Source organism: Pseudophryne corroboree, chromosome 4 (genome assembly GCF_028390025.1).
Source record: "Pseudophryne corroboree isolate aPseCor3 chromosome 4, aPseCor3.hap2, whole genome shotgun sequence".
Lineage (NCBI taxonomy): Eukaryota > Metazoa > Chordata > Amphibia > Anura > Myobatrachidae > Pseudophryne > Pseudophryne corroboree.
This window is the reverse complement of record NC_086447.1, coordinates 114,812,243-114,826,454: the sequence shown is the minus strand read 5'-3', so window position 1 is coordinate 114,826,454 and position 14,212 is coordinate 114,812,243. Positions and strand designations below refer to the sequence as shown.

The window sequence follows — 14,212 nt, the reverse complement described above, 5'->3', positions numbered from 1 at the left end:
CAAGGTAATGGCCGGAATGATGATACTCCTTCGAAAAAGGGGAGTTTTTAATTATCCCGTACTTGGACAATCTCCTTATAAGGGCGAGGTCCAAGGAGCAGTTGCTAGTCGGGGTAGCACTATTTTGGAAAGTGCTACAACAGCATGGTTGGATTCTAAACAGTCCAAAGTCACAGCTGGTTCCTACAACACGTCTACTGTTCCTGGGGATGGTTCTGGACACAGACCAGAAATAAGTGTTTCTCCCGGAGGAGAAAGCCAAGGAGCTGTCATCTCTAGTCAGAGACCTCCTGAAGCCAAAACAGTTATCGGTGCATCATTGCACGCGAGTCCTGGGAAAAATTATAGCTTCCTACGAAGCAATCCCATTCGGCAGGTTCCATGCAAGAACTTTTCAGGGGGACCTGTTAGACAAGTGGTCCGGGTCGCATCTTCAGATGCATCGGCTGATAACCCTGTCTCCAAGGACCAGGGTATCTCTACTGTAGTGGCTGCAGAGTGCCCATCTTCAAGAGGGCCGCAGGTTCGACATACAGGACTAGGTCCTAGTGACCATGGATGCCAGCCTTTGAGGCTGGGAGGCAGTCACACAGGGAAGAAACTTCCAGGGACTTTGGTCAAGTCAGGTGACTTCCCTACATAAATATTCTGGAACTGAGGGCCATTTACAATGCCCTGAGTCAGGCAAGGCATCTGCTTCAAAACCAGCCGGTCCTGATCCAATCAGACAACATCACGGCAGTCGCCCATGTAAACCAACAGGGCGGCACAAGAAGCAGGATGGCGATGGCAGAAGCCACAAGGATTCTCCGATGGGCGGAAATTCATGTGTTAGCACTGTCAGCAGTGTTCATTCCCGGAGTGGACAACTGGGAAGCAGATCTTCTCAGCAGACACGACTTCCACCCGAGAGAGTGGGGACTTCATCCAGAAGTCTTCCAAAGGACTGTACACCATTGGGAAAGGCCACAGGTGGACATGAAGGCGTCCCGCTTCAACAAAAAGCTATAAAAGATATTGCGCCAGGTCAAGGGACCTTCAGGCGATAGCTGTGGACGCTCTGGTAACACCGTGGGTATACCAGTCGGTTTATGTGTTCCCCCCTCTGCCTCTCATACCAAAGGTACTGAGAATAATAAGAAGGCGAGGAGTAAGAACGATACTCGTGGTTTCGGATTGGCCAAGAAGAGCCTGGTACCCAGAACTTCAAGAAATTATATCAGAGGACCCATGGCCTCTGCCGCTCAGACAGGACCTGCTGCAGCAGGGGCCCTGTCTGTTCCAAGACTTACCGCGGCTACGTTTTGATGGCATGGCGGTTGAACGCCGGATCCTAAAGGAAAAGGGCATTCCGGAGGAAGTCATTCCTATGCTGATTCAAGCCAGGAAAGATGTAACTGCAAAACATTATCACCGCATATGGCGGAAATATGTTGCTTGGTGTGAGGCCAAAAAAGGCCCCAACAGAGGAATTTCAACTAGGTCGATTTCTGCATTTCTTACAAGCAGGAGTGTCTATGGGCCTAAAATTAGGCTCCATTACGATACAGATCTCGGCTCTGTCGATTTTCTTCCAGAATGAATTAGCTTCAGTACCTGAAGTTCAGACATTGTAAAAGGAGTGCTGCATATTCAGCCCCCGGTTGTGCCTCCAGTGGCACTTTGGGATCTCAACGTGGTGTTGAGTTTCTTAAAATCACATTGGTTTGAACCACTAAAAACCGTGGATCTAAAATATCTCACGTTGAAAGTGGTCATGTTATTGGCCTTGGTTTCGGCCAGGCGTGTATCAGAATTGGCAGCTTTGTCATATAAAAGTCCTTATCTGATTTTCCATATGGATAGGGCAGAATTGAGGACTCGTCCCCAGTTTCTCCCTAAGGTGGTATCAGCTTTTCACTTGAACCAACCTATTGTGGTGCCTGCGGCTACTAGGGACTTGGAGGATTCCAAGTTACTGGACGTAGTCAGGGCCTTGAAAAATTATGTTTCCAGGACGGCTAGAGTCAGGAAAATTGACTCGCTATTTATCCTGTATGCACCCAACAGGCTGGGTGCTCCTGCTTCTAAGCAGACTATCGCTCGCTGGATCTGTGACACGATTCAGCAGGCGCATTCTGCGGCTGGACTGCCGCATCCTAAATCAGTGAAAGCCCATTCCACAGGGAAGGTGGGCTCATCTTGGGCGGCTGCCCGAGGGGTCTCGGCTTTACAACTTTGCCGAGCTGTTACTTGGTCAGGGGCAAACACGTTTGCAAAATTCTACAAAATTGATACCCTGGCTGAGGAGGACCTGGAGTTCTCTCATTCGGTGCTGCAGAGTCATCCGCACTCTCCCGCCCGTTTGGGAGCTTTGGTATAATCCCCATGGTCCTTACGGAGTTCCCAGCATCCACTAGGACGTCAGAGAAAATAAGATTTTACTCACCGGTAAATCTATTTCTCGTAGTCCGTAGTGGATGCTGGGCGCCCATCCCAAGTGCGGATTGTCTGCAATACTTGTATATAGTTATTGCCTAACTAAAGGGTTATTGTTGAGCCATCTGTTGAGAGGCTCAGTTATATTCATACTATTAACTGGGTATAGTATCACGAGTTATACGGTGTGATTGGTGTGGCTGGTATGAGTCTTACCCGGGATTCAAAATCCTTCCTTATTATGTCAGCTCGTCCGGGCACAGTGTCCTAACTGAGGCTTGGAGGAGGGTCATGGTGGGAGGAGCCAGTGCACACCAGGTAGTCATAAATCTTTCTAGAGTGCCCAGCCTCCTTCGGAGCCCGCTATTCCCCATGGTCCTTACGGAGTTCCCAGCATCCACTACGGACTACGAGAAATAGATTTACCGGTGAGTAAAATCTTATTTTTACTAAGCCTTGACTGGAGATAAAGTACCAGCCTATCAGCTCCTAAGTGCCATATGTGAGGCTGTGTTTGAAAAATTACAGGGGCTGGTTTTCTGGTACATTATCTCTCTCCACGCTTTGATAAACATTATACTACAGGGGGCATTTATCAGAGCATGATAAAGTTAAGAGAAACACAGCACTAACCAGTCATCTCCCAACTGTGGTTCTGTGAGGAAACCTGGAAAACATGCACTGTTTGGGGCTCTAAGGAACGAATTTGAGAACCTGCGACCTTGAAGCTGAAAGCTGATTGGTTAGTGATTTATCTCTATCCATACAATGATAAACCCCCCCCCCCCCCACCCCCCACTATGTGAGGGTGTCAACCACAGACACACATACGAGAGTAGATGATAGTGGGCATACCCTCCAACTGTACCTTTTTGGCCGGTACAGTACAATTTTTTTATGGTCTGTACCGTCCAAAAAGGGCTTTGTATCGATTTTTTACTCACTATAAATCTCCATAGAAAGTATAAGAAAGGGGGCGTGCCTTTACTGTGGCCACGCCCCTTTTCCTAATTTGTACCGGTTTTCAAGTGTACAGCGGGGATCATTCCGAGATGATCGCTCGCTAGCTACTTTTAGCAGCCGTGCAAATGCATAGTCGCAGCCCACGGGGGAGTGTATTTTCGCTTTGCAAGTGTGCGAACGCCTTTGCAGCCAAGCGCAGCAAAGACATTTTGTGCAGTTTCTGAGTAGCTCTGGACTTACTCAGCCCTTGCGATCACTTCAGTCCTTTTGGTGCCGGGATTGACGTCAGACACCCAACATGCAAACACTTGGACACGCCTGCGTTTTCCCAAACACTCCCAGAAAACGGTCAGTTGCCACCCACAAACGCCCTCTTTCTGTCAATCACCTTGCGTTCGACTGTGCGAATGGAATCTTCGCTAAATCCATCGCCCAGCACCGATCCTCTTTGTACCCGTGCAACGCGCCTGCGCTCTGCGGTGCATACGCATGCGCAGTTTTGCCATTTTTTACCTGATCGCTGCGTTGCGAAAATCTGCAGCGAGAGATCAACTCGGAATGACCCCCCAATGTTGGAGGGTATGAGTGTGTATTGTAGTAAGTTGTAGATTACTATGGCAGACAGTAGGTATAGGCACGGAAAGTATTTATACACTAGCTACACCCAGCTACATGCAGTCGGGCACTATAAATGCAGTATATTTCATGTTGCCACATCCAGACGCATTAAAAGGCCGTCCTCTTTCTCCTCTACTGTAAAGATCCCCATGTAAGCACATTGGGGTCTATTCATGAAGCAGTGATAAGTGTGGAGAAGTGAGCCTGTGCAGAAGTTGCCCATGGCAACCAATCAGCATTGAAGTAACAAAATTTGCATACTATACAATTGTACGTAGCATCCGATTGGTTGCCATGGGCAACTTCTCCACAGGCTCATTTCTCCACTCTTTTCACTGCTTTATGAGTAGACCAGATTGTGAGGCGTTAATGAGAACATGAGGGATACATATGCTTCTGATAAATTTAAGACATTCAGAATTGCAGTAAACAGCAGACTCCCAACAATGGCCATCAGCGTAGAAAATGAAGCCTTCAAAGCATTATGTAATACATACACATAGCCGCTGCAGCACTGTAATCACAGCTTGGTAATATTACATCCTGCACCAGCCCCTTGAAGCAAGCCGACTTCCCTATTATGTAATCCGGCTGTGCGCTCAGCGTCCACTGTCCACCAGGCGGCGCTGTTTCAAAGCAAAACAAGCCCCATGTACTACAGTCAGCAACCCTTTATTTATTTACCAGCAGCCGCCGCATATCTAGTAACGCTGCTGCCCCCGGAGTGTGGTCCGCACTCAGCCTGCTGCTCTCCCCTCCAGGACCCCAGCCTGTCCCCTAATGTCACCAGCCCACACACATCCCCAGGAAATAACAAGAAGCCACACAGCAGGCGTGCCTGCCTGCCCTGCCAAGCCAGAAGCAGCACACCCACTATATACCTACAGCCTATATCCCAAACCACTCCTCTACAACAGAACATAACCTATCATTATTATTAATAATAAAAAAATAAAAGTGCAAAAAAAAAAATAGTAAAATATAATATATATATATATATTTAAAGAAGAATGCATGCAGTCAATAATTGCATACATGATATAAAAACTTTATTTTTGCAAAACTGGTGAATGCCTGGAGCACATAAGAGCATGCATAGCACTGGCAGAGGAGGGGGCACCACTGATGGGTGGCATGCAGTGTGCAGATATAAAGGGCTGCAGCAGCCCCTGGTAACAATGTATGGAGTGCAGACAATGATCTCACACACAGCCCCCCCTCATGATCACAGGCTGTGTGGCCAGCAGCAGCACCAGCCTCCCATCTGCCTGCCCCCACTCTCCTCCCAGGCCCTTTGAAGAGCCTGCACGGCCGGCTGCCCCCCTGAGCCGGAAAGCTATTGGGTGATAAGCAGCAGCAGGCTCACATTACTGCCAGGAGAAAGGGACGAGGGTGGGGGAGTGAGAGAGAGAGAGAGAGGAGGCATTTTGGCGCGAAAGAAGCAGCACCTCCCAAGTAGGATGGGTTACTGCACCAGGGGGAGGAGGTGGGGTGAAATTGGGACTTGTCTCTTCTCCCTGTCTGTTTTTTTTCTCCCTGCAATCTCCCCCTCCTCCTTTCTCCCGGGTGTGTCAGTTTTGGCTTTTTTTTTTTTTTTTTAGTTAATAATATCCAAGAGTTGGAAAGTGCACTCAGTTAGTAGGAGTGTGCAGTGGCAGGGTGCAGGAGGGTGCACTCACTGCCAGTGACAAGTGGGATTCCCCCAGTCTAAGTTACTGCATGCCAGACAAGAGCAGCTCCAGGGACAGGTAAGGCTGCATCCCCTGCACTTCCATTACTGCTGTCTATTTACCAATGCTCTCCTGTATGTTGACATTATGCAATATGTGCTGTCAGCCTCCAGTCCCCTATATACTGTGCATGCTCATTAAGGTCCGTGTTTTGTGCTTGCAGATTTCGCTGTAGCATGTCTGGCTCCCCTTGTCATCACTCCTGTTATTATTATTATTGTCCATATTTGCAGAGCATGATCAGTATGTGTGGGGATGCATGCAGACTGTCAGATTGCACTGCAGTCACATCAGCGCTGGAGGCATGCAAAGGGCTGCATATACATAGCAACTAAGGAGTGCATACAGTGAATTTATTTGTTCCATATGCTGTCCCTTAAAATGCAATTGGAAAATAGGCAGGTAAATGCATGTGGGAATGGGTGGAATGACCTAGAACTGCATATGTTAGTGTGGCAGTATACAGTAAATACACCTATACATGACACAGGAGCAGACGGCATGCCTTTTTTGCATAGACATCCTTTCAGGAGGCAGAGTGTAGTGAGATCAGTCTGTGTGGGAGTTGCTATTGAGTGGTGCAGAGTCCCCTCTGTGCATCCTTTGCTTTTCTATCCAGAAACACCCCCTTAAACTGCATGGACCACTGGCACTTTCAGCTGCTCTCGTGGCTATGTATCTGTAATATACCAGGAAGCCTGGATCTGTTTCTCCTATATTGTAATTCTGACTGCATCTTCTCCTGTTCCAGATAGCGGCTGGCTGGCCCTTCACATAACCCAGCTCTGGTCATACATCAGTGCTCAGTGCTAAGAGGAAGCTGGAAGATGCCCGGGGTGGTGAGCAAGAATCCAGACCTGGAGTTTGACTCCTTGCAGCCGTGCTTCTACCCAGACGAGGATGATTTTTATCTGTGTGGCCCGGACTGTGCTCCCCCAGGAGAAGACATCTGGAAGAAGTTTGAGTTGCTCCCCACACCTCCCCTCTCCCCTAGTCGCGCAGGGCTACAGAGTGACCCTCTGTCTCCTGGGCAGGGACCCTTGCTAGAGTATGGGTTGCATGGTGATGGGGATGCTTTGGACTGGGCATCGGAGCTTCTGCTGCTCCCCCCTGAAGCTGACTTGCTCGGGGGCTCTGGCTGGGGTTTGCCACAGAGTACAGAGCTGGGTTTGTCCCCCAGCAACATCAAGTCCATTATCATCCAGGACTGTATGTGGAGTGGCTTTTCTGCCAGGGAAAAGCTGGAAAGGGCAGTCAACGAGAAGCTGGGGAAAGCTGCAGGGGCCGTAGAGTCTGGAGCCCCTAATCCAACTGGAACCCCTGCTGCCAGCAGCGTACCTGTGCAAGGAGAGGATTTAAACAACCCTGCTTCCCACTGCGTGGATCCAGCTGTCGTTTTCCCATTTCCGATCAACAAGGGAGAGAGCTGCAGAATTGGTCAGGCTAACCCACCCATCAGTGCCATATCTTCACCCTGCACATCCCTCGTTGTATCATCTTCCGCACCAGCCAGAAGCTGCAACCAGCCGTGCCCAACCAGTGCCAGCTCTGGAGATGAGAGCCATAGTGAATCTGGTAAATATTTAGCATCCATTTCTAGTATTGCTGTGTGACTGTTGTTGTCCTTGTTGCATCAGATTTGTTATGGTTGCACACAATGATATGTTGTATATTTGCCTACTGTATTTTATATATGCATGTGCTCCTACAGTGGTGGCATTGTTCTTTGAGTTTGCAAGAAATATTTACTGCTAATATATCTCCATCTCCTATATAAACCAATGTGTTTCTGTGTTGGGGCACAGACCATGCCTACTGTAATGCCCCCTGGCATTTGTATACTATAGTAAAGTCACAGTGTGTCTTCCTTGGGGACACGGGGGAAAGAATGAGCCTCCTGGAAGGTCACAGACAGCTGACACTGGGCTTTTCACCAGGGTGTGTGCACTTGTGTTTGTGGGTGTGTTTACCTCTGCAATATAAAGTGACTCACATAAAGGTTTGTTAAAAACTGTTGATATCAAGTTATTACTTGTAGGTGATGCCTGGCTGGTGTGTCGGTAACCCAGCAAATTATGATCGCAGTAATTGCCATTGGGGGATGAATGGCCTTGTGTAGTATGATTTATGACATTCACTGGTTGTTTCACGTTCATTTAAGGAACATTAATCCAGAAACATTCTGTGAGATGTCCTTTATCCTCTTCCTATTTTTTTTCTTTTTTCTTTTATTCTTTGTTGTTTATAGGATAACTGTATAGCACAACTGTGGCTAATACCAAGTTGCTTGTTTATATTCTGCTAGATGTGTTGACTTGAGCAGAATCTAGCTGGCATTGCACAAGGTGACCCTGTTCGTTTAGATTTGTTACCAGTTGTATTTTCCAGGACAGGGCTGTCCGACTGTCTGCCCATTGTTTTTGTTTTTTTTTTGGTCTCCAATTTCCTCGAAAGCTCCAAATACTCTTGTTGTGTAGCATGGTAGACCAGCCCACAAACATGTAGTTATAATCGGGCTGGTGGACCTCTCCATGGAAATACTTGGACCAGCTCTGCTGCAGCAAAATTTTAAGGTTAAACGAGATGTTTAGATCAGTCCCTGTGGTCTGCAGGATCCAGGAGGATGGGATGAAACAATGTCCATTTTAGGAGAATAGGCGCTCTCGAAACAGCTGACACACGGTAACTTCAGCTCAACAGAGTCCTTTCTCTGTGACCTCTCTCATACAACAGGCATTGAGAAGAAGTGCTCTGTTCCAGGCCTGCCGACGGCAGTCCCTTTGAGCTCTGAGGCCAGCAGATGGCGGTGTTTTTTTGTTTTTAATTCTGAAAGGGTTCATTGAATTAACAGACCTTTTTTTAGGCAGCTGAAGCGGCAGACTGGGGTTTCTGTGTATCTAAAAGGTAATCCTATCATGTTAGTTACTGGTAACAGATGCTTAGCAACTTAAAAAAAAGAAAAAAGAAGAGGCTTCTTAGGCAGAATTACAACACCATCGCTCCAGCAGGCCCCCTCGTCAGGGCGCTACCCATTTATCCTACTGCCCTACTAATTAGGAGCCAGGCACTTAAATTTTTTTATTTTTTTTAAAGTGGACCTGCTGGATCTCTATAGTATTGATTGCTGCTGCTCACTATGCCACTAGAAGCTAAAATGTTGACTTCAAATCTTATTGTATGTATGCTTTCTTTAATCCAACTAGCCCTAACATGATTAATGGTAATACCTTTGGTGATTGCTGCGGGACACAACACATGTGCACCAGGTTATTAAAGTATTCCATTTTGAATTATCAAATATTTGCAAAGCAGACTTATTATTTAACCTATACCTGTTAACCTTATATAATGTATTCGCTCTTTAAAATCCTGTATATGTATTTATGAATGAATGAGACCCGCCATCTCGCTGACACACCATGAATTAGCATCTGACTCCAGCGTTGTTTGGGTCCTGAGAGTCTGCATCATTTTTCAAAGAGATCTTTAAAGCATACTTAAAAAGAAAAAAAAGTGTTTTTTTTTTTTTTTTTTTATATTATGTACTGTCTCTTTAAGGTTGATTTTGTTTCTTTCAATAGTAGGGAAAGAGACTATTGTCTCATAATTGCGCTTATTTGTGGACATGGGACTGTCCTCATAAACTGCCTCCAATCCCTTTTATGTTTGTGTCTTGACAGCTCCGAGGAAGCACTTCCTCACAACAGCTGTCTTATTGGCTGTAAACCAAATCCCTGGCTTAAAGGGGACTACCGCATCTGACCAGAAACACATTTCTGCCTCTAAACAGACCAAGCGATTGTCTGGCTTTCCCTGTCACCGAGGCAGACGGTTTGTTCAGTCAGCGTTGCCCCCCTACTTCCAAGTACAGAAAATCCTTCTCCAGTTTGTGCTTCTCACAAAGCTAATCGTACAATTGGTGCCACTGTGCTTAATCCAATCCATTTAGCATATGATCTACTTGTTGTTCATTTTCAGTTAGAAAACAACACATATATACAAACTGTTCTCTTATTTCTCATTTTGATAAAATATCTCTGCAAATAGGAGTCCATTGGTGCGTTGATGTGTTCCCACATTTGTTTCAACTTGTTGGATAACGTTACTTAATAGAGTATCAATCCGTTTATTTCAGATGATGATGAAGATGATGATGAAGATGACGAGGAAGAAATTGATGTTGTCACAGTGGAGAAGAGGCGCACCATGTCCAACAGGCAGGTCTCGTCCCCCACCGCGTTGCGATCCAAGACCGCCAACTCCGCCTCTGGGAAGAACCTCCCCACCGAACTTGCCCTCAAGCGATGTGCCCCGGTTCACCAGCAGCACAACTATGCCGCTCCCTCGCCGTATGTGGAGACTGAAGAAGTGTCGCCACCTCAAAAGAAGCATAGAAACGAAACGCCTCGGCTGGCGAAGGGCGCAGCACAACCAAAGTCTAAAAGCTCCAGCCCCCGTAACTACGACTCTGAAGACAGCGAGCGGAGGCGCAACCACAATATTTTAGAACGCCAGCGCCGCAACGACTTGAGGTCGAGCTTCCTCACCTTAAGGGACCATGTACCCGAACTTGTAAAAAACGACAAAGCCGCTAAAGTCGTCATTCTTAAAAAAGCCACCGAGTATGTCCATTCTCTTCAGGACGACGAAGAGAAATTGTTATTGGAGAAAGAGAAATTGCAACTCCGACAGCAACAGCTGATCAAGAAAATCGAAAACTCACGGACTTGCTAAATTTTTGTCCTTTTTTTTTTGTTTTTACTTTTTTTCTTCTGAACTTTCACTGCCACTTTGCACAATATTTGATTCTTTAAATATAAAAAAACAAACCAGAAAAAAAAGTGTTTTGACATTACGAATGTTGGTTTAATTTCAGTTCACTCTACAGTTGAAAATACTTTTTTATGTTTTTTCTTGTGTTTCATTGTTTCAGAATCAGATGATATTTTTGAGGAGTTGAATAGACTGCCAAATTATTTACTGTTTTATTATAAAAAAAAAATATTTTTTTTTTATATACTATACGCATTTTTTTTCTAGCTGTTTTCATGTTGTGAGCTTTTTATTTTGAGCTGCTGGGTTTTTTTTGTTTTGTTTTATCTTTTTTGTACGATTCTATTTTTGTTTTATGGTGCTCAAGTTTGTAACTGATGTTACTTTTCTGGGGTTAGCACTTATACCTCTGGAGGAACCTATGTATATACCATTAATACTCCTTGCCTTTTTGTACAAGTTTTCTTGGGCTATGCTGGGTAGCTCTCAACTACCGATATTAGACTGGAAATTCAGACCTAAGTACTGTAACACCTCAATGTTTGAGGAGCATGTTTTGTATACAAATATATTGTTAATCTCTTGTTATGTACTGGACTAATTCTTACACTGCCTGTATACTTTAGTATGACGCTGATACATAACTAAATTTGATACTTATATTTTCGTATGAAAATGAGTTGTGAAAAGTTTTTGAGTAGATATTACTGTATCACCTTTTTGAACAAAGAACTTTTTTTGTAAAGAAAATTATTATATATGCCTTTTTTTCTTAGCCTGTTTTGTTCCTGTTTTATCGTATTTGTTTACGTTTGGCGCATAGAACTGGAAGATATCGGAGTTCTGTGGTCTTTTTCTCTGTTTGTTTATTCGTTGTTTATGTTTTTTATTCATTCTTTTTTCAACCAATGTAAATTTTTAGTGCTTCATCTTCTAGCACTTTGAAATACCTCATGTTTATTAAATAAAATAGCGACAAACGTTAACGTCTCTGTTTATCAATTACATCCCTGAATACATCCCAGAATAGGGGTGGAGAATTGGAAAAGTGGATAGAAGTTGTCCATATCCACCAATTAGCTTTGAGGTAGCATTTATCGAGTACATTGTATAAAATGATAGCTACAAGCTGCGTGATTGCTATGGGCAACTTCTCCACTGGTCCTTTTCTTTACTATTTACACTGCTTGATACATCACCCCCAATGTTTTATAGCATACCTTGCTTTTTGCACCACTTTGAAATTTGTTCTTAGTTACTATACTTTTATATAGCGCTGAGCGGGATGTAGTTGTCTTCCTGAGAATCGGGAGGCTGGCGGTCAGAAGACCGGCATCGGAATCCCGACAGCCACGATCCCGAACGTAAGTATTAGGGGAGGTTAGGATTTGGTTGATACAGGAAGTTAGGGTTAGGCTGCGGGAGGTGAGGGGGAGGTTTAGGGTTAGGCACTAAGGTTAGGGTTTTGTTGTGACAGAGGTTAGGGTTAGGCACTAGGGTTAGGGTTAGGCTGCGGAGCGGACGGTTAGGGTTATGCACTAGGGGTAGGGTTAGAGTTTTGTTGTGACGGGAGGTTAGGGTTAGGCACTAGGGGGAGGGTTAGGCTGCGGGAGCGGACAGTTAGGGTTATGCACTAGGGGTGGGGTTAGGGTTTTGTTGTGACGGGAGGATAGGGTTAGGCACTAGGGGGAGGGTTAGGCTGCGGGAGCGGACAGTTAGGGTTATGCACTAGGGGTGGGGTTAGGGTTTTGTTGTGACGGGAGGTTAGGGTTAGGCACTAGGGGGAGGGTTAGGCTGCGGGAGCGGACAGTTAGGGTTATGCACTAGGGGTGGGGTTAGGGTTTTGTTGTGACGGGAGGTTAGGGTTAGGCACTAGGGGGAGGGTTAGGCTGCGGGAGCGGATAGTTAGGGTTATGCACTAGGGGTGGAGTTAGGGTTTTGTTGTGACGGGAGGTTAGGGTTAAGCACTAGGGGGAGGGTTAGGCTGTAATTATAGAGGGTGTGGTTAGGGTTAGGCACTAGGGGTAGGGTTAGGCACTACGGGGAGGGTTGGGCTGTGGGAGGGTTAGGTTGTGGATATGGAGAGTTAAGGGTTAGCTTACTTACCTTAATGTGTTGGGATTCTAACCATCGGGATAATGCTGAAGGTATTCTGACCGCCGGCATCGAGACGATCGGGATCCCGTATCCAACCCCACTGAGCAGAATCATTGTTCTCCATTGCTGTCCAGCTAGGTGTTGCTTAATTTGTATATTCATATACATATAATATGTTTATAAGATAGATCTTGGTTCTGGACCTTATGGCCCAAAGGTTATAGCCTGCGATTTTGTCAAGAATGCCGCTATATTTGAAGGAGCAATGCGAATGTGTATGCAATACAGGTGGGCGTCTCTTAGTTTCTTGGCGGCAGCAGCACTTGCTAACATTACCGGTTCCGTAGCCTAAAAAAAATGCAATTGCAAACATGAATTAGGCTCAGTATAGACAAACTTTGTTTCATGCACAATATTATAAAAAAATATTGTATAAAATGACCTTCAGGCTATCTGTATGAGGTGTATATAAAACATAAATGCCTTCTGTGTTTAGGCTTGGGTTCCATCCCCAGGATATCTCATTGTGGTATGCACATATTCCAGACCACAGACAAATCGCATATCCAAAATACTTCTGGTAACAAATATTTTGGATATGGAAGACTTAACCTGTAATTGGCTGACCTTTTGTTAGTCCAGGCCACCATTGTGGGTCAGGGAGCCCAGCAACGCGCACAACCCCGTATAGCACGATGTGACTACGCTGCTACTGTTTTTTGCACGCGTTGGGCCCCATTTACAAAGCTCCGACACAGCATGAAATTCCCATTGCTCATGACACGCGCCCTGCTCTGCACTAGGTTGGCAGTAGTGTGAATACATCTCCATTATAGCTGGGTAAGGGGGGCATCAGGAGAGTCAAAGTATAACCTAATTTGTTAATTTTTTCTACAAATGTGGAAATTGTGACCATGATGTTTAAGAGAGCACAGAAAATTGGCCTCTGCAGAATTGGAGGTGTGTCTATAAGATAGGTGGGGCTTAATTCAGAGATCTACGCAAGCCCAATGTCTACATACATCCCTGATGATATTGGGTCTGTGCGGGTGCAGGATTCATACATGTGTTGTCGCCTGCAGTTCCCCAAACGGCGTAGCATGCTTGGTCGTGTCTGCCCTGTTTGGCTGTATCCTTGGCTTACTGGCCCCGGCAGCGTGAATTCCTGGTCAGCCCCATGTACTCAGATGACTGATGTTCACAAAGAGTGACCCGACGATGCGTCTTTGGACTTAAAGACGCTTTCTGCTGCATTAATGTATTATCGCACAGTCGCTGCGTGCAGGCACATGCTGTCAAATACATTAGCTCTTTATAGTGCACACAAATGGTCTTAATTCTCATGTACATTTTTCTGTAAGGAATTTGTGCACCCATCCATTAGAGTGGAAACACCGATCTCTGCCAAACTAGCCCTGGTATCAGTCAGTCTATGAGCTAGAGATAGCAAAGCTTCAAAAGAGTGGGCAAGTGGAGAAGTTGGTTGATTGACCACTTGTCCACTATTAAGAAGCTTTGATACATCTTCTCCAAGGATTGTCTGCGTCAGTCAGTGTATCGGCTCCCACATGCACACTGGGCTTCCACTTCCAGATTTTATTTAATTTTAATAA

The 14,212-nt window shown here is 45.6% G+C and overlaps 1 protein-coding gene across 1 annotated transcript; it reads left to right on the top strand.

Moving 5' to 3' along the window:
• The first annotated feature begins 5,272 nt into the window (after positions 1 to 5,272).
• On the top strand, positions 5,273 to 11,488 carry MYCN (MYCN proto-oncogene, bHLH transcription factor). The gene is made up of 3 exons (XM_063915377.1): positions 5,273 to 5,747; positions 6,481 to 7,304; positions 9,865 to 11,488. The coding sequence occupies exons 2-3, from the start codon at positions 6,557 to 6,559 to the stop codon at positions 10,461 to 10,463; spliced, it is 1,347 nt and encodes a 448-aa protein (XP_063771447.1). The 5' UTR covers positions 5,273 to 5,747; positions 6,481 to 6,556; the 3' UTR covers positions 10,464 to 11,488.
• The last annotated feature ends 2,724 nt before the right edge of the window (positions 11,489 to 14,212 follow it).